This window comes from Stenella coeruleoalba (assembly GCF_951394435.1).
Source record: "Stenella coeruleoalba genome assembly, chromosome: 19".
Classification (NCBI taxonomy): domain Eukaryota; kingdom Metazoa; phylum Chordata; class Mammalia; order Artiodactyla; family Delphinidae; genus Stenella; species Stenella coeruleoalba.
Genome location: NC_137165.1, coordinates 32,267,286 through 32,286,618, shown reverse-complemented (window position 1 = coordinate 32,286,618; position 19,333 = coordinate 32,267,286). Strand labels below are relative to the sequence as shown.

General features: G+C 36.7%; 1 protein-coding gene across 2 annotated transcripts in view; it reads right to left on the bottom strand.

Annotated features, from left to right (window-relative positions):
• The window catches only part of VMP1 (vacuole membrane protein 1), a 128,531-nt gene that overhangs the window by 81,670 nt on the left and 27,528 nt on the right, over window positions 1-19,333 (bottom strand). For both annotated transcript variants that reach the window (XM_079905408.1, XM_079905407.1), the window contains exons 3-5: window positions 19,193-19,328; window positions 17,516-17,606; window positions 16,167-16,277 (exon numbers count right to left, since the gene is read on the bottom strand). In XM_079905408.1, the coding sequence (XP_079761534.1) occupies window positions 16,167-16,277; window positions 17,516-17,606; window positions 19,193-19,328 (338 nt within the window). The remainder of the gene's footprint in view (window positions 1-16,166; window positions 16,278-17,515; window positions 17,607-19,192; window positions 19,329-19,333) is intronic.

Below are 19,333 nucleotides of genomic sequence, written 5' to 3'. Positions count from 1 at the left end.
AGCCTTTTTACCAACCAAGATGCAGAATATGATGTCACATTAAGAGCGCAGTATGTGTATGTATGAGGGTTTTTTTTGGCAGCGCCCAGCAGCATGTGGGATCTTAGTTCCCTGACCAGGGATCGAACCTGTGTCCCCTGCATTGGAAGTGCAGAGTCTTAACCACTGGACCGCCAGGGAAGTCCCTGTATGAGGTTTTTAAGGAAGATGAGCAGACAGACAGACAGACATTCTTCCACTGTAGGCAGCTCCCTCAGAACTGATAAAACATTCCTAAAGACTGGAGTTGTTTGCACATCTGTAATGTCAGTTCATAGCCTAATTCATCATCCACACACAGAAGTCAACTGAGATCCCAAAGGCAAAATTCCCAATTAGTTTTGTCTGGAAAGTTTAGGACAAAGGTAATAAAATCAAGAATCCTCTGCTGATTCACTGGGAAAACATTTGTTTGCCACACTCCTTCACTGAGGAACAAAAGGAGTCAGTGGTTAGTCTGGAATGTGATTCATTAGTAATATCTGGGTGATAAATAAATGAAAGGAGATGACAGATGGTTGTGTGTATGACTTGCAAAACCTTTGTTTTCTTTAAGTCCAACTTTTAGGGCAGTTTAGAAATGCTTTTACAAACAGGAATTGTACTCTTCAAATTCTTTTAATCATTGCTTTTCTCATCGCAGTCAGAAAACAACTTACCTAAGGTTATGGTATACAAGAAAAAATTCTAGAAGGCTAGAGCATAAAACTGTTGATTCCAAATGGGCACTGAGAAGTTTAACTAGTGTTTATATTCTTTTTGTGAAGAAGGTCCCAAGTTTACAAATTTAAGCCCCTGGTCCCTCCCTATAAAATGCAGTGTAATATGTAAAAAAGCAGTAATTTGGCCATTAGTTAATGTGGATTTTAGTTCCTGTGAGTAACTTACTAGATGTAATCAGACTTCTATCTCACATTCCTCATTTGATGAAAAGCCTGAAAATAATGATAATAATGCCTGCACAACCTAGGTAACACAGCAATGTGTGAGATTATGTAGTAAAAGTGTTACGATAAGCATAAAATAACCAAAACAAAAAATGTGTAAACTCTATAGTTCATGCTTCAGGTTATAAGGACCTATTTTTAAAGTCATTTTTATTATATTCAATCAATCCATAAATAAAGACATATTTCACTTTTCTTCTCTAAACCTAAGCAATTTTTTTTTTTTCTTTTTGCGGTACGTGGGCCTCTCACTGTTGTGGCCTCTCCCGTTGCAGAGCACAGGCTCCGGACGTGCAGGCTCAGTGGCCATGGCTCACGGGCCCAGCCGCTCCGCGGCATGTGGGATCCTCCAGGACTGGGGCACAAACCCGCGTCCCCTGCATTGGCAGGCAGACTCTCAACCACTGCGCCACCAGGGAAGCCCAACCTAAGCAATTTTGATCATAAAGTTGGTTTAAGTGTTTAGGAGGAATGGACCACATATTTATAAAAAGAGCTTTTAAAAAGGTTAGAAATTGTTTAAAATTATACCCAACAGAACAGATTTCAGCAAAACTGAATCTTCTTAGATTTCATTTAAACACACATTAATAAATAGTGACTTAAGGGCAGGAAGTCAGTCAGTCTGTGCATACCCTTCTGTTTGGTGAAAACTCAGCCCTATGTCCTGGAGACCCTGGTTTCTACTTTTGATGTGGTGATGCTCTTAAGAGTTAATACATGAGTCATTCCTTGGGGAAAGACAGGGAGAATAGCTGATCATGCCCTCATCAAAAAAAGGCAAACAGACCCTTTCTAAGAAGGGCCTGTTGGTCTTCCCGCAAGAGCCCTGAGTCACTGCATGCTTATAGCCAGAGTCATTATACCTATAAAGAGCAATATTAAGTCACACTAGAACCTTACTTTTGGCAATTTCTTCTCTTTTTCTGTCTTATCAAGGGATACACACGTAAGCTATGGAGAAACAATCAGAAGTCAAGCAGGAAAAATAGTGAACAGGTTGGCTAACAATTTTTAAAAGAATTATTCCACCTCGTGGCATTAAACAATTACTACAATAGTTCTCTTACTGAAACTGCTTCGCTATTTCACTTCAATCTATGTCCATGCAGTTCTCCAAATAACACTTACTTTAGGCAATAAACAGCCAAGAGTCAAAACGTGTAAGAAACAGCTTTATATATATATATATAAACAGTACTATAAAGTATTATATACATACTATAAAGTACTTGTTCACTAAAGGAAACAGGGTGCTATAGACAGAGATATTCTTTAAACATTTGATAGTGATCAACATGTTGGTTTTTTTTTAATGTAAAATTTTTACCCCATTTTAGTGATGAAATGATCCTAAATGTTAAGGCAGAAACAGACCTCTGAATCTTACACAGGGGCAAATATCTCACAATTAACTTTCCCTGTACTTATTTTATAACAAAGAGCCAAACATTTTTTCCAAAATTTTTTTCTACTAAAATGGTCATTTTTGGGGACTTCCCTGGTGGTGCAATGGTTAAGAATCCTCCTGCCAATGCAGGGGACATGGGTTCGATCCCTGATCCAGGAAGATCCCACATGCTGTGGAGCAACTAAGCCTGTGCACCACAACTACTGAGCCCGTGAGCCACAACTACTGAGCCCGTGTGCCACAACTACTGAAGCCCGCATGCCTAGAGCCTGTGCTCCGCAACAAGAGAAGCCACTGCAGTGAGAAGCTCGCACACTGCAATGAAAAGTAGCCCCCCCTCTCCGCCACTAGAGAAAGCCTGTGTGCAGCGACAAAGACCCAACACAGACAAAAATAAATTAATAAAAAATTTTTAAAAAGGTCATATTTTGTTTTTATTTTTAAGTAGAATTCTTTATTCATTTATATCTTATTTTTACATCTGATAACTGCATTCTGAACTTACAGTTTTATGGCCATGGTTTCTCATGGTACTTAAAACACCCTTGACATCTACTAACTTAATTCCAGTGAATTTAAACTACCAATTTTTATCTGTAAAACTATATTCTTAATTTAAAATCGTCATATTAAACAAATGACTCATAAATACCATTCAGATAATAATGTCTTGATGTTATATCTTCTTATAAACCTTGATCTACTCTACAATGTAACTGAATAGTTCCCAAACTTTTCTACATACCAACTGCCATCTAGATAGGGCAGTTCTAATGTGAAAATCCCTACCAGGGCTTCCCTGGTGGCGCAGTGGCTGAGAATCTGTCTGCTAACGCAGGGGACACGGGTTCAAGCCCTGGTCTGGGAGGATCCCACATGCCGCGGAGCAACTGGGCCCATGAGCCACAACTACTGAGCCTGCGCGTCTGGAGCCTGTGCTCCGCAACAAGAGAGGCCGCGATAATGAGAGGCCCGCGCACCACGATGAAGAGTGGCCCCCGCTTGCCGCAACTAGAGAAAGCCCTCGCACAGAAACGAAGAACCAAAAATAAATAAATAAAAATTAAAAAAAAAAAAAGAAAATCCCTACCATTTTGATCCCCAAAGGTGAGAGAATTCAGTGGTTAAAATATATGACAAAGAGAAAAATTATCTGCAAAATATATTCAGCCTTCTATTTATAGCTCAATATTTGAGTGCCTTTAACAGTTTTTAATGATTGTTGATAGTTTTTGTTCTCAGAGTTCTTTGTCTAAGAGCTGGGCTTATTTTGAAAGGAATATAGGGCTTGGGAAGCCTTTCTCCGGGAAACTGCTCCACCTAGTGTCAAAAACTGTTCATGTACCACATTATTTGTAAATTCCTGCCGAAGGACTCATTTCCTTTGTTACTGTGAAATAGAACAGACTTTATAATCATTAATGGCATACAGTTTACAAATGGCTCTTAAATCATCTGCTTGTCTTATAACTTGAGGAATAATAACGTGAATGCATATAAGGAGCATGTCTGAGATATATTTCTCATTATGAAGTACCAAAGTTCCTGTTAAACTGGTTTTTTACCAGGTTATTATTATAAATATATTATGAATCATATATTCTAGTAATGGGAAATAATTTTAAGGTGGCTACTGAAATTACCCTATCACTTCTCCTAATTGTTTGTATCAATCTAAACGTAATCCACAAATTATTTATTTCTCTAAATAAGTGCTGTGTTGTGAAGACCGGTATTTAATAATTGCACACATCAATGGTTTAAAACATGAGATTAGAACTAAATTTTGCTGTCATCAGGCAGCTCATTTGGAAGAAATTCTTTTACTTTTCTCTTCATGAAAAGTTGTTTTTTTTTTCCCCTTGATGGTCTTACAGACCACTCAAGCACTCACACAACTATATTCTCTTCTAAAACATCATGTTAAGTCTAATATTATGATCTGGGAGAAGTGCTAATCCTTTTTTGGCAAATGGAGGAATCAAATGCATAACGTTCACGTAAAAATCCTTAGAGGGTGGCTAGCTCACTAAGGCTCCCAAGCTCAATATGCTTCTTCTGGTGTACTACTGTCATCCCATGAGTTAGAGCAACGGTTAGCAAACTACAGCCGGCAGATCAAATCCAGTCGGCTACCTCTCTTTGTGAATAAAGGTTGACTGGAAAACAGTCACATTCATTCCTACACACTGTCCCTGGATGCTTTCTTATTACCATGACAGATCTGAGGAGTTACAAAAGAGATTGCCTAGCCCGCAAGCCTAAAATATTTACTATCCCTTTACGGTCCCTTTTCAGCAAAAGTGCTGCCCCTGGGCTGCCTCCCCTTGGGTCAAATCATTATTAAGGTGAAAATTTTGACACATTCAAACACAGAGATACAACAAAGAGGTTAACAGCAGCCATGTTCTCTTCATTAACTTGTTTTCACTCTGGGCATTATTTCCACTAGTAAATAAGCATTCCTGGATGGCCTGGAATGGAAACCTGCTACATACATGCTAAGACTAAAATAAATTCGTTAATGGATTTCTGGAAATTAGTATCCAAGAGAAGAGGGCTTAGAAGGTATGATCTTAGAAAAATTTACCAGCCACAGAACCTTTTTTTGCATCTGATCTACTTACAAAAAACACGAGTAAAGTAAATGAATGAAATCAGTAAACTTGCACTACTTGCCAGACAAAATTAGCTCACGAATTAAACATCTATTACAGGTGTATTTACGCAAAATGACTTCAAAATTCTAAAACAAAAGAGCAGATGTACTAAAACAGAGTATTTATTTAAGTATAGTACATATAGAAAAGTGCATAATGCAATCATCTTAATGAATTATTTCAGACACAGGTATCCTTTATCCAGATCAAGAAATATTAGAAACACACAAGAGGGACACATCCTATTGGTTATCAAGATTTACTGCAAAGCTGCAAGGATGAAAATCTTTTTTCAATTACTTTGTCAATTTCTACAAAAATACCTACTCAAGTTTTGACTGATATTGCATTGATTATGTAAACAAAATTGGGAAGAACAGCTACAATATTGTGTCTTCTAATCCATGAAAATAATATATACCTTCTGTTACCTAAATCTTTTTGCTTCCAACAATATTTTATAATTTTATATAGAGGCCAAGCACATCTTTTGTTAGATTTATTCCTAAGTATTTGCTTTTCAAAAAAATGTTATTATAAATGATGCTTTCCAAAATTTTCACTCTAAATGTTTATTGTAGTATACAGAAACACAGTTGTTACATACACGTTGACCGTATAGCCAGTAACTGTGTTACACTTCCCTATTCTCCAAGTTTGTGGAAGTTATCTCCTTCTCTAAATTTCTGCCAAGTTCTGCTTTCCATAAGTTGAGTATATATTATTAAATACAAATTTAGACCTGTTATATCTTCCTGGTGAACGGAGTCTTTAATTATTACCAACAAACACATTCTATCTATTAACTCTTCTTGCCTCATACTTTACTTTGATTTCAATATAACTACATGAGCTGCTTCTTGGTTGGCATCAAATGGCTCATCTTTTTCCATCCTTTACCGTTAATCTTTCTGTGTATATTTTAGGTATGAAGGCTGGATTTAGCAAATAGCTGAATATTTTAAAATATTTATTTGGATAACTGGAAGAAACATTTATTCCATTTATTGATATATTTGGATTTAAATATACCACTGAATGCTTACTACTTATCCTGCCTGTTCTATGTTCCTTTTGTCTGCTTTCTTTCCTTCTTTTGGCTTGGCTTTTTAAAAATTACTTGGTTTTTACTTGTGCCTATTAGCTTGATAGTTATATATTCTTGTACTACTTACCCTAAAGATTATAATATAGATCTTTATTAATTAATGGCATATAAATTAATATCTTACCTTTTCTAGGGCAATGCAAAGACTTTAGAATAATTTAATTTCCATTACTCCACATGTGATTTGCAGATGATGTATTTTAATTCCCTCTAAATACTTTAAACCTCTCAAAACATTATCACTACATTATCATTAAAAACATAATGTTGGGCTTCCCTGGTGGCACACTGGTTAAGAATCCACCTGCCAATGCAGGGGACACGGGTTCGAGCCCTGGTCAGGGAAGATCCCACATGCCGCGGAGCAACTAAGCCCATGCGCTGCAACCACTGAGCCTGCGTTCTAGAGCCCGCGAGCCACAACTACTGAAGCCTGTGCGCCTAGAGCCCGTGCTCCACAACAAGAGAAGCCACCACAATGAGAAGCCCCTGCTCACCACAACTAGAGAAAGCCCGCACGCAGCAACGAAGACCCAACGCAGCCAAAAATAAATAAATAAAATAAATTTAAAAACCATAATGTCAAAAAAATAGAAAGACAAAACAAAAAAAGAAAAAAAACCATAATGTCAATCTTAATTTAAATTTACCCATATATATACCCTTTTCTTAATCTTTATTCGTTCCTGAATCTGAGCTTCAATCTAGAATCACTTTCCTTCCATTCAAAGAACACTTTTTAGTATTTCCTTTAGAGCATGTTTGCTGGTGGCAAACTGCTCTGTTTTTCTGAAAGTATCTTTATTTTATACTGTTCAGGGCACACTTTGAATATCTTCTGTTGGTAGTTATTTTCTTTTAGACCTTTAAAGATATTCCACTGTCAGCTGACTTTTACTCTACTCAATGTTCTGTGGTGACCTAAATGGCAAGGAAATCCAAAAAAGAGGGGATATATGTATACATATAGCTGATTCACCTCGCTGTACAGCAGAAACTAACACAACATTGTAAAGCAACTATACCCCAATTAAAAAAAAAAAGCTGATGCACTTGCTACTGCTATTGCTGTGAAAAATAAATTGTCCTTCATCTCTGAAACAAAAAAAAATCAATGACAGCAAATCAGTCTTACTGAAATTCCTCTGAAGATAGTATGTCTTTTTCTCCATCTCTCTTTTTTTGTTCTGGATATTTTTCTCTGGCCGATTTTGCAGTTTATTAGTCCTGTCTTAGCTGCTGTCTACTGAAGTCCATTAATTGAGTTCTTCATTTCAGATAATGTTTTTTTAATTCAAAATTTTCACTTGCTCTCCTCTGTAGTTTTCAATCTCTGCAAAAATACTCAAACTTGTTTTTTACTTCCTTGAAACACATTGATTTTGGATTAAAGTATACATCTAATAACTTCATTAAATAGATCCCCTATGGATCTATTTCTCTTATTTCTTGTTTCGACCAAATTATCATGTTGCTTCAGATATCTGATTCCTTTTGATTGAGTGCTAGACTTTTTTTTTTTAAATATAATGTGATGCCTAGGATTATTTTATTTTCCTCGAGACTTAAGATTTAGCCTGAGCTTCAGTCCCTGTGTGGGCTGATTTGTATCTAGTTCATCCTTATGTTTAAAGTGTGGCCCATCAGGTTCCAATCCAAAGCCTGCAGGTTTATTAAGGCCATATACTTAACTGGTTTCACCTCTCTGGGTTTCCCCTTTAATCTAGATGTTGGCCTTGTAATTCTCTGCTATCTTTTTATCTCTATGGTGGCTTTAAACAGATGTTTTAAATTTTTATCAACTTTTTAAGATACTTTCACAAGCAAGTTGATCCAAACGGCCTAATCTATTGTCACTGAAAATGGAACAGTAATCTGCGGTTTTCAACTATGGTATTACATTCTGCTACATTAAAATCAATTGTGGGAAATTTTGCTTATAGTTTCTTAAGAATCATAGCTAAAGCAGGAAAATTGAAAATGATTGTTTTAAAAATAAAATCAGAGCAAGAAAAATGACAATAATTATTATAATAGTCGCTTAACATTTACTGAGCACCTTATATATACTAGCCACTGAATGAAAAGTGTACATGTTTTATTTCATTTAATCCTCCAAACAGCCTTATGAGATAGGTACTATTATTATCTTTTCCATTTACAGTTGAATAAACTGAGGCTTAAAAAGTTAAGATATTTGCCAAATATCACAGAGTTCGTAATATCTGACTATGCATTCAAATCCAGCTCTGAATATGCCCTATTAAGTATCTCCCATGATAGGAATAAAAGATTTTAGTCCCATAACAAAATCACCCTCCATCAACTGCATATCCTTAAATATTAAAGAAAAAGATAGAATTATGGCATTACATCTGAAACTATGCATGCCATGGGAGTATGTCCTGCATGTAAATATATATCACAATGGAAAGTCTAATAACTGTGAAACTAATTAATGAATGTGCAAAACTATTAAGAAAACTTATTTTCATTCACATGCATTAATTGGCATTACATAGTCATAAATACAGATGAATAATAGAATATGCCTCTAATTTATTTGAGGGCTTCATATTTATCCAGAATAGAACCTGCAAATATAGTATAGTATATTGGTTGTATTAGCAATGCCACCTAGTGGCAAACTAATATAGCCATAGTTAGAAAAAAAAGTCCTATAAGAGTGGTTCTTAACATTTTATGGGTTACAGAATCTGGAGAATCTAATACTATAGGCCCTTTCTGCCAGAAAGATGCATATTTGCGAAGACACATAACAAGTATAGTGTTCAGGGAATTAACAGCCCTCCTGAAGCCCATGTGTTGACTGTTAGAATTAATGGAACAAACGAACTAACCTAGAGGCCCAACCAACACCCCTTGAGCCTTGAGAAGGAGTCCATTCACTTTCCCCTTCACCTCTTCCTCTCTGGTTAGCAATCACTATTCCTGCATAAACAGTATCTAACTCTTCCTTTGTGGCTACATATCTGTTCTCGGCAAACTACTAGATTTCCCAAATCAATTTACAAAATTTGATAGTAGTCATTCTTCCTTGTTGATTTTCACTAAATTTAATTTTAAAATTTAATCAAACAACTATTTTTACATCTAATGTTTAAAGAAGTGATGACAATTTTCAGGACATCTGAATTAAGTTAAAACTTTTCAATTATATCTAAAAATATAAATGAAATTGTTGATTGATAAACTTAAAAATCAAGGTAACTTTTCCATTTTAAAGACAGATATATAGGTATATAATATTTAAGGAAATACAGTAACATTTGTAATCACCATTTAGTTGCACAATGAGTTAAAATTAACTAAATGATTACTTCCAAAAGAGGTTAACTTCCATGCTGGGAAGAACGTAATTGAGAAAGTCTGTCTATGCAGGAAAAATGTTCCTATTTCACTTTAAAGCCATAATTTCCAGTAAAGAGAACCATGATCGAGAATGAATTAAATCTTTTCCCTTTGTTAAACTCAGTTTCTTTTTCACCTGTTTTGCTGTAAATTATTGTCAAAAGAAGGATCATTTTTCTGACCAGACTTCTCTCCTAATATAGTTAATTGCTTTCTTGACTGAGGAGTTATATGGGTATATGGAAAGAGTGCCTATTTCATCAGCACAAAAATGTATGACATGAGAATGTTAACGTCACATCTCCCTAAGTGATTATGTAAGGGCTCATAAATGAAAGGAGGTGTAATTAGGACTTTCCAGATACAATCACATTTGACAAATATAAAACAAAAGGAATGGTGATCTATAAGGATAAAACTGTGTCAACCATCTATCACCAAGAAAATGTTATGTTTTAAAAATCTAACCAGAGTTTTGAATAGCTTCTTAAATAATAACAGAGATCAAATTCTTAAACCTTTATTCGATTCTGCTTTGCCTTTGGTTTCCTGGCTATTTTTCTCCATAATTGCCAAAGTTCACAAATGCACAGTCTATACTTACTCATGAAATTTTTTTACTATACATTTGCTACACTATTGGTTGTTGACTACCGTGGCTCTTGGGAGGACTACATGACATAATTCATGTAAAGTGCTGAGCAAAAAGCCTAGCATGGGAAAACATTCAGTAAGTGTTAGCTAGTCTATCAGTCAGGATAGGTTTTAACAACAAACAGCCCCAAAATCTCAGTAGCTTAAGACAACTAAATTTATTTCTCCCTTACTCTACATATCCATCAGAGGCTAGCAAAGGGAATCTGTTCATCACAGTCAGAGACTCAGGCTCCAGGTGAAAGACAGTATGACAAACCTTGAAGCATCTGCCAGGAAGCAACACCTATCACTTATGCTCACATTTCAAAGCAAATCATATGGCTGGAGTTCAACAGGATGGGGATGCAACATCTCCCCACAAAAATGAATACCAAATATGGATAAAAAATAATAAACTGGGACTTCCCTGGTGGCGCAGTGGTTAAGAATCTGCCTGCCAATGCAGGGGACACAGGTTCGATCCCTGGTCCAGGAAGATCCCACATGCCGCGGAACAACTAAGCCTGTGTGCCACAACTACTGAACCTGCACTCTAGGGCCCGTGAGCCACAACTACTGAGCCCGCATGCCACAGCTACTAAAGCCCACGCGCCTAGAGCCCATGCTCCACAACAAGAGAAGCCACCACAATGAGAAGCCTGCTCACCGCAATGAAGAGTAGCCCTCCCTTGCCACAACTAGAGAAAGCCCATGCACAGCAACGAAGACCCAACGCAGCCAAAAATAAATAAATAAATAAATTTATTTAAAAAAAAAAATAGAACTGATTTCAACTAGAATTACTCTGATGACAATGATGATGAAAATGTTTGCCATTTTCAGTATTAGTAGTAGTAGTAGCTATGGTTAACTTCTTGTAATCTGACTTCCATCCCAACCAGGTAATTGAAAATAAACAAAAACCAGTGACGTCTTTTATCTTCCTTTTGTTTGACTTCCCTAAAAATTATTTTTTGCAAATGCTTGTTTTCCTTCATTTTCCGTGTTATACCTAGGGAATCCTGGAAGGAATCCTGTGTCCAAGAACTAACAGATCTAAGAACTAAAGATAATCTGCTCAAATGGAAATGGCATATGCTGGGTATCTCTTTATATTTCTTTTTAACATTAACATACTGCTCTTCAAGCCTTTACATACTGAATTTGTTTGCTATATTGGCCTTTTATCCTTTTTTTTTTTTTTTTTTTTTTTGCAGTACGCGGGCCTCTCACCGCTGTGGCCTCTCCCGTTGTGGAGCACAGGCTCCGGACGCGCAGGTTCAGCGGCCATGGCTCACGGGACCAGCCGCTCCGCGGCATGTGGGATCCTCCCGGACCGGGGCACGAACCCGTGTCCCCTGCATCGGCAGGCGGACTCTCAACCACTGCGCCACCAGGGAAGCCCCCCTTTTATCCATTTTTGATCACTATTGTCTAAAAAAGTGTTCTTTTGGCAAAATCAACACTCATTCGTGATAAAAACTCTCAAAAAAAAAAAAAATCCCCAAAACAAACACAACTCGCAGCAAACTAGGAATAGAAGTGAGCTTTATCAACTTGATAAGAAAATCTACAAAAACCTACAGCTAACATGATACTTAATGGTGAGAAAGTAAAGGCTTCCCCATTAAGGTTGGGAACAAGGGAGAATGTCCCTCTCACCACTTCAACATCAGACTGGAAGACCTAGCTAATGCAATAAGACAGGGGGGAAAAAAAAAGAAAGGGTATACAGACTGAGAAGAAGTAAAACTGTATTTGCAGACAACATGGTTATCTATATAGAAAATCCTAAAGAATTGACAACAAAGGCCTGAAACTATTAAGTGATTACAGCAAGGTTACGGAATACAAGCTAAATACACAAAAGTCAATTGCTTTCCTATATATCACCAATTAACATACACAATCCACAAACCATGCCCCTAGGTATTTACCCAAATGAGTAGAATTCTTATATACCCCCCAAAACTTGCACATGAATGTTTACAGCATCTTTATTCCTAATTGCCATAACTTGGAAACAACAATGATATCCTTCAATAAGTGAATGGATAAACAAACTGTGGTGGTACATCCAGAAAATGGAATATTATTCAGCAATAAAAAGAAATGAGGTATCAAGCCATGAAGACACAGAGGAACTTTATTTTTTTTTTAACATCTTTATTGGAGTATAATTGCTTTACAATGGTGTGTTAGTTTCTGCTTTATAACAAAGTGAATCAGTTATACATATACATATGTTCCCATATCTCTTCCCTCTTGCGTCTCCCTCCCTCCCACCTTCCTTATCCCACCCCTCTAGGTGATCACAAACCACTGAGCTGATCTCCCTGTGTTATGCGGCTGCTTCCCACTAGCTATCTATTTTACGTTTGTTAGTGTATATATGTCCATGCCACTCTCTCACTTTGTCACAGCTTACCCTTCCCCCTCCCCATATCCTCAAGTCCATTCTCTAGTAGGTCTGTGTCTTTATTCCCGTCTTACCCCTAGGTTCTTCATGACATTTTTTTTTCTTCTTAGATTCCATATATATGTGTTAGCATACGGTATTTGTCTTTCTCTTTCTGACTCACTTCACTCTGTATGACCACAGAGGAACTTTAAAACCATATTGCTAAGCGAAAAAAGCCAGGCAGAAAAAGACACATACTGCATAATCCCAACTATATGACATTCTGAACAAAGCCAAAACTTATACAGATAGTAAAATATCAGTGGTTTCTAAGGGTTTGTGGATAGGGGGAAGGAGAAGCATAGGAATAAACAGGTGTAGCACAGGGTATTTTTAGGGAAGTGAAACTATTCTGTGACACTGTAATGGAGAATGCATAACATTAAGCCCTTGTCAAAACCCACAGAACTATAGAACACAGAGTGAACTCTAATGTAAACAATGGGCTTTAGTTAGTAATGTATCAGTATTGGTTCCTCAGTTGTAACAAATGTACCACAGTAAAGCAAGATAATAGGGGAAATAACACTAATTAATCATTAGACTTGTGAAAAATATAATATTAATAATACTAATAATAGGGGAAACTATCATTATGTTGTACAGCTGAAATACAATGTTGTATGTCAATTATACCTCACGTTAAAAAAAATAGGGAAATGCTCTGTGTGCGTGCCTGTGTATGTGTAAAGGTATATGGGAATTCTATCCTTTCTGCTCAATTTTTGTATAAACCTAAAACTGGTCTGAAAAATAAAGCCTATTAATTAAAAAGAGAAAGGAAAAGAAAGTGTTCTTAGTCCTTTACAAATTTCCCTTTCCTTTCCATCCAACCACTGGCACCAGCAACCCACTGGGATCAGGTGAAGATCTCATCTACCTTGCAACATAATTACAAATCCGTTTAAATTTCTCTTTTCAGAACTTACACTGTGTACTGAATGAACAAGTGACCACATGACAGGTTTCTATTCAGTTAATGGTAACAACATCTTCTCACTTAAGTCAAAAACCAACAGTAATCTTTGGCTCCTTCTTCCTCCACACTAAACAAATAAAATTTCCCTAAGATTTGCCCTGTTTTATCCAGTGCCACTGCCACTCCAACCACTCTCTTGAAATATTAAAGGTTTATGCCACCTTTTGCCTTCACTCTGCTTAGTTTCTCTGCATATTCTTTTTTTTAGTAAATACCTCTACCTCTCCATACTTCTTGCTACCTCCATGGAAGCCTGTGTCCTCAGAAGGATTACCATTAACTGACCATTTTCTCTTCCACCTTCGATCTATCACCCACACTATAGCCAGAATTATATATTCATAAAACACAAATCTGGTTATTTTGCTTCTATTTAATTTTAGGGCATTTAAAATAATTCTAAATGCTACTCACAAACAGAAAACAAATTAACCTAATTCTGAAACACATGGCCTGATCCACTCTGGACCCCAGTTTATTATTAGCAATGATAATCCCACAATGTTTTTATATGGCTTTTATGTATAATGCAACACAGCTTCAGATGTTCCTTGATTTTATCTCCACACTTGCTTAACTAGTATAATACATATGGCCCTGAGTATAATGAGAGAGTGATACTTTCCTTCAAATAGCTCTTGAAGAATTCTTTCTAAACTTGTGAAAAATCTAACTACATTCCCTTAAACCTGCACTCTGATCAAGGGCAGAAATAACTACTTAGTTTATGGAAACAAAGACTTGACTTTTCCCGCAAATGAATTTTGTAATAAATTCTTATTTATATGTTTTAAATCCTCTACTGGATACATAGATCAGTGGAATTAAAATAATAATGTTTTCACATCAACACATTTTATAAGGGTTTCTCAAGGATATAAAAAGAAACAGGAAACATGAAACTTCCATGTTTCAAATTCCTTTATTCTTACTTATTATGGGAATTATACGGTTCATTAGAATTCGTTTTAAGATTCAGCAGAATCTGTTCTCTGGGTTGCTTTTCAAATACTTCCAAATAAATCAAATGCTACAAATGAGTTCTTTAGTCTGGTTTTCCTAAGGAATCTAAGAGGACAGGTCTAGAAAAGAACAGAAAGGTAACCTGTAACCTGTAATTCCTTTTTTTCCCTCTGCCTCAACCTCTAGTATAGCATTATACTTCTAGAATGTAGTTATTAAAGAAACACTGATATGGGTTACTTATCTAGGATTTATGTTTCTATCTGGGATAAAATCAGCAAGCAATCATGAATGGAATTCTAAAATTCCATGTTTTAAACTCCCATAAACTTACAGAAGCTATGTATTATAGGTTAATTCTTTTCTTTTTTTTTTTTTTTGCGGTACGCGGGCCTCCCACTGCCGCGGCCCCTCCCGCTGCGGAGCACAGGCTCCAGACACGCAGGCCCAGCGGCCATGGCTCAGGGGCCCCGTGGCTCCGCGGCCTGTGGGATCCTCCCGGACTGGGGCACGAACCCGCGTCCCCTGCATCGGCAGGTGGACTCCCAACCACTGCGCCACCAGGGAAGCCCCCTTATAGATTAATTCTTAAATTATTCTTCAGACCATTAATTCAGCAGCCTTCTGAATAATCATTTCTTAATATTTATCATACCTGCTTCAGAAATGAATTCACGGAAGCACAGAGATTGGAAGTGTTTGAACTGTTGAACTATATTCAGAATCAGTACTGCTGTGACTTTTCACCTGTTTTCTCCATCAAGATCAAGCTGTTTTCAAATGTGAAATTGTTTTCAATATATTATTCAGAGACAGGAATAGAGTGAAACAAGAGAGGCATCCAGGGCACAAAATTTAATGAGGCATTCACTCATCAACCCCACATTTACATGACCCTAAAAGTGCCAATGTAAATTCTATGCCCTAGATGTCTTGCTTGTCACCTCCTAGTCCTAGCCCTGCCATTATTTCAGTATATTTGCAAATATCCCAAAGAAAACCTATCTTTTATCTCTCTCATTTCAACTAAGTAAAAAAAAATACTTTTTAGGAGGGGTACATTTTATACTTTGATTTAAAAGTTTAAGAAAGCATTAGCTATATGCATGTAATACTTCTTTAACTGCACTCAATAAGATTACCAAAATAACTATCCAGTATGTACATGGTGTTTGAGGACGTGAGGGAAGATACCATTTCTCATTTGCAGATTAACAGAGAAAATAACTGACCAAATTAATTCTAAGTCTTACATGGAATTTTGTATAATTAAATAACTTCAACTATTACAAAGACAATTGCATAAGCAAGAGAACCATTATTCCAAAATCTGGAAGGAAAAAACATTTCCTGGCTGAATTAATATAAGTAAACAATCTCATTTGCCTAAGGGTTCTGCCTCCCTTTTCTTTTTAAATTCTCAACCCAAAAGGAAAAACAAAACAGAATTCCAAATCACTGCCTTGAGGATTAGAATACATATAAACCACAAAGGTAATTAAGTAAAAATCCTAGAGTTTTAACTTCTATAGTAAAAGCACCAATTAAAACATAATCTCTTTCAATCTTGCTTATTAAAATTATTCTTACCAGATAAAGCAGAAAGGTGTGCAGCCCTGTTCCAAGCCCAACAGAAGACAAAATTCCTAAGCCTATCCAGTAGGCATACAAAAGAAACTGTTTCTCTATACGTTGCACATACTGAAAAACAAAAGGGATGAGGTGAAAACAAAATCAGAATTCTTAAGCAGAAATATGGTATTTATCAACTATAATAAAAATAAAACAAACCAACTAAGTTTCCAATAGGAAGAAAGTATTAAGATTAAAAGCTCCTTGAAGAGTCCAAATTCCTTTAATATGTGGTAGCAGAGATGGCAAAAAAAATCATGTAACTGGACTAAAGCTCACTTCTACATTTTAAAAGTCCTATTATTACAATGACATTTATACAAAAAATGCAAATTATTGCTAACTATGAGAATAAAAAATTTAAAGATACTTAAAAGTTATAAAAATTTTGTTTAAGAAAGCATGATAGGGACTTCCCTGGTGGCGCAGTGGTTAAGAATCTGCCTGCCAATGCCGGGGACACAGGTTCGAGCCCTGGTCCAGGAGGATCCCACTTGCCGCGGAGCAACTAAGCCCGTGAGCCACAACTACTGCATTTATAAGTATAAAAACTTCTCTGATTAGAGGTAAACTGCTGCTCCTCCCCATTTTTATTTTTTTTAATTTATTTTTTAATTTTTCCCTCCCCATTTTTAATGCCATTTGTTGTTCTAATTTTACAGGCAATATATGTTTATTACAGACAACTAGAAAAACATAAAAGCGTAAAATAAAAAACAATTACCCATAATCTCCACCCCCCCAGAGATAATCACCATCAGCATTTTGATGCATTTAGAGGTAAACTGCTCTAAAATATGAAATGATACCATTTTAGAACTATTTCCTAATAGAATACATTAACGTTTTGCAATTTTATCAAGTTATTAACAAAATGTCCTATTTTCCCTTCATTTATGCTGTACAGATGATAGGCAAGTGAACTTCCCCCCACTCTATACATATAAAACCTAACCTTCAATCTAGGATGAGTATATCAGCTTGGATGGATCATAGGAGTGTGTTACAAAAAATATGAAGACTTTGGTAGTGATTAAAGGATTCATGCTGCTTTGACTAAACACTGTTAGGAAAGTTACATTTAAATCCTTAAAGGTGAAAAGGAATGATATATATCCAATATAAATGCTGAGCAGCCATGAACTACCACAAGAATATTTTTAATATTTGGCCTTAAAAGTAAGACATTAAGATACCAGTTATGAGATAAATTTTTTTAAAAAATCAATGAAATCCACAAAAGCTCCATTTTGAAACTGGGATTAGGGAAGGTACAAGAATAGAAACAGAGGTGCTGAACCTCTTACCTGTTGATGTGCTCCTTCAACATAATACGTAGCTATAAGCACAGCAAGCAGCAGTAAAAAAGACACCACAACGCTTTGACGATGCCATAATCTTAAAAACAAATTAAAAAAAATGAAATATGTCTCAGTTTCAGGATTCATCACTCTCAAAACATTTCTTATTGAAGCAATTAGGTTACTTAGCTCAGCTTTAGAAGTTGTTCTTGCTGGATTGAGCTCTTTTGTTCTTAAACATTATGGTCTCTTGGGGGTACAGAAGGGGGTCAAGACCAGATACTTGGGTATAGAATCGAATTTCTTATTAGAAACCCCATTGTAGGGCCTTCCCTCGTGGCGCAATTGGTTAAGAATCCGCCTGCCAGTGCGGGGAACACGGGTTCGAGCCCTGGTTCAGAAGGATCCCACATGCCACAGAGCAACTAAGCCCGTGCGCCACAACTACTGAAGCCCCCGTGCCTAGAGCCCGTGCTCCGCAACAAGAGAAGCCACCACGATGAGAGGTCCACGCACGGCAGTGAAGAGTGGCTGCCACTCACCGCGACTAAAGAAAGCCTGCGCAGCAATGAGGACCCAGTGCAGCCATAAATAAATAAATAAATAAGCAAACATAAACAACTTTATAAAAAAAGAAAAAGAAATTCCATCATAGCCTTTCCCATACCCCAAAACTAATCTTTTATACATATCCCAACTTCTAATTGGGACAGGCATTATGATATAATGGAAAGGGCACTGGCCTTTAGTCAGAGGACTTGGATCAGAGTCTCTTAAGTACTGTACTTTGAGTAAGACACTCAACCAATCTGATTCTGTTTCTTGTTTTTAAAATCATGATGATCATATGCTTATTTTACCTTCTTCATGGAATTGCTATAAGGATCAAATGAACTTAAAAAGTGTTACAGGGCTTCCCTGGTGGCGCAGTGGTTGAGAGTCTGCCTGCCGATGCAGGGGACACGGGTTTGTGCCCCGGTCCGGGAAGATCCCACATGCTGCGGAGCGGCTGGGCCCGTGAGCCATGGCCGCTGAGCCTGCGCGTCCGGAGCCTGTGCTCCGCAACGGGAGAGGCCACAACAGTGAGAGGCCCACGTACCGCAAAAAAAAAAAAAAAGTGTTACAAAATGCTTTATAAACTGTGAGCACATAAAAAGGTAAGATATTATTACAGATAACTTGGAAAAGTAAACCAGAAAATGATTAAGGCAAGTAAAAGTTCAACTTGCTCTTTACAATATCAGAAACAGGGCTTACAAGCACTAAATTTAAAGATCGAACACAATTTCCATGGCAGAGTCCTTTTTTATTGGCTCAAACTATCAGTAGTGCCATGTATCCTGAACCTTGACCTACTAAAGAATCAGTGTATTTAATGTACTCAGGCCTGATTTCTCCTGAAGGTAAAGCCAGAAGAAAAAACTTCTTGTTTTCAGTGCTCTCCTCTGCATAAAAGATTCAACATGAGACAAAGGTCAACTGTAACAATCCAGTGAACAAATAGCAACAAGTTTCCCTAATCTATTTTTCTTCAAACTACACATAAAAAGGAAAATAAGTATGTTCCTATAACATTCTAAATTTAATTAACCCATTTTGATAGAGCAGGTGGCAGGGAGACTGTTGAAGATTTCTAAAATTAGTAAATACGGTTTATATAAAAGGAAACGGAAGACTCTTTACCTTGAGGTCCATTCCTTCAAGATTACTAGGATTTCCAGAGAAAAATACTGCAAGGTAACGAGTGGCTGTCTCCACAGGACAATATTCTGCCTTTCTTCCCGATCCCTCCTCTTCTTTTCATTCACTGAAGAGGGATCTGAA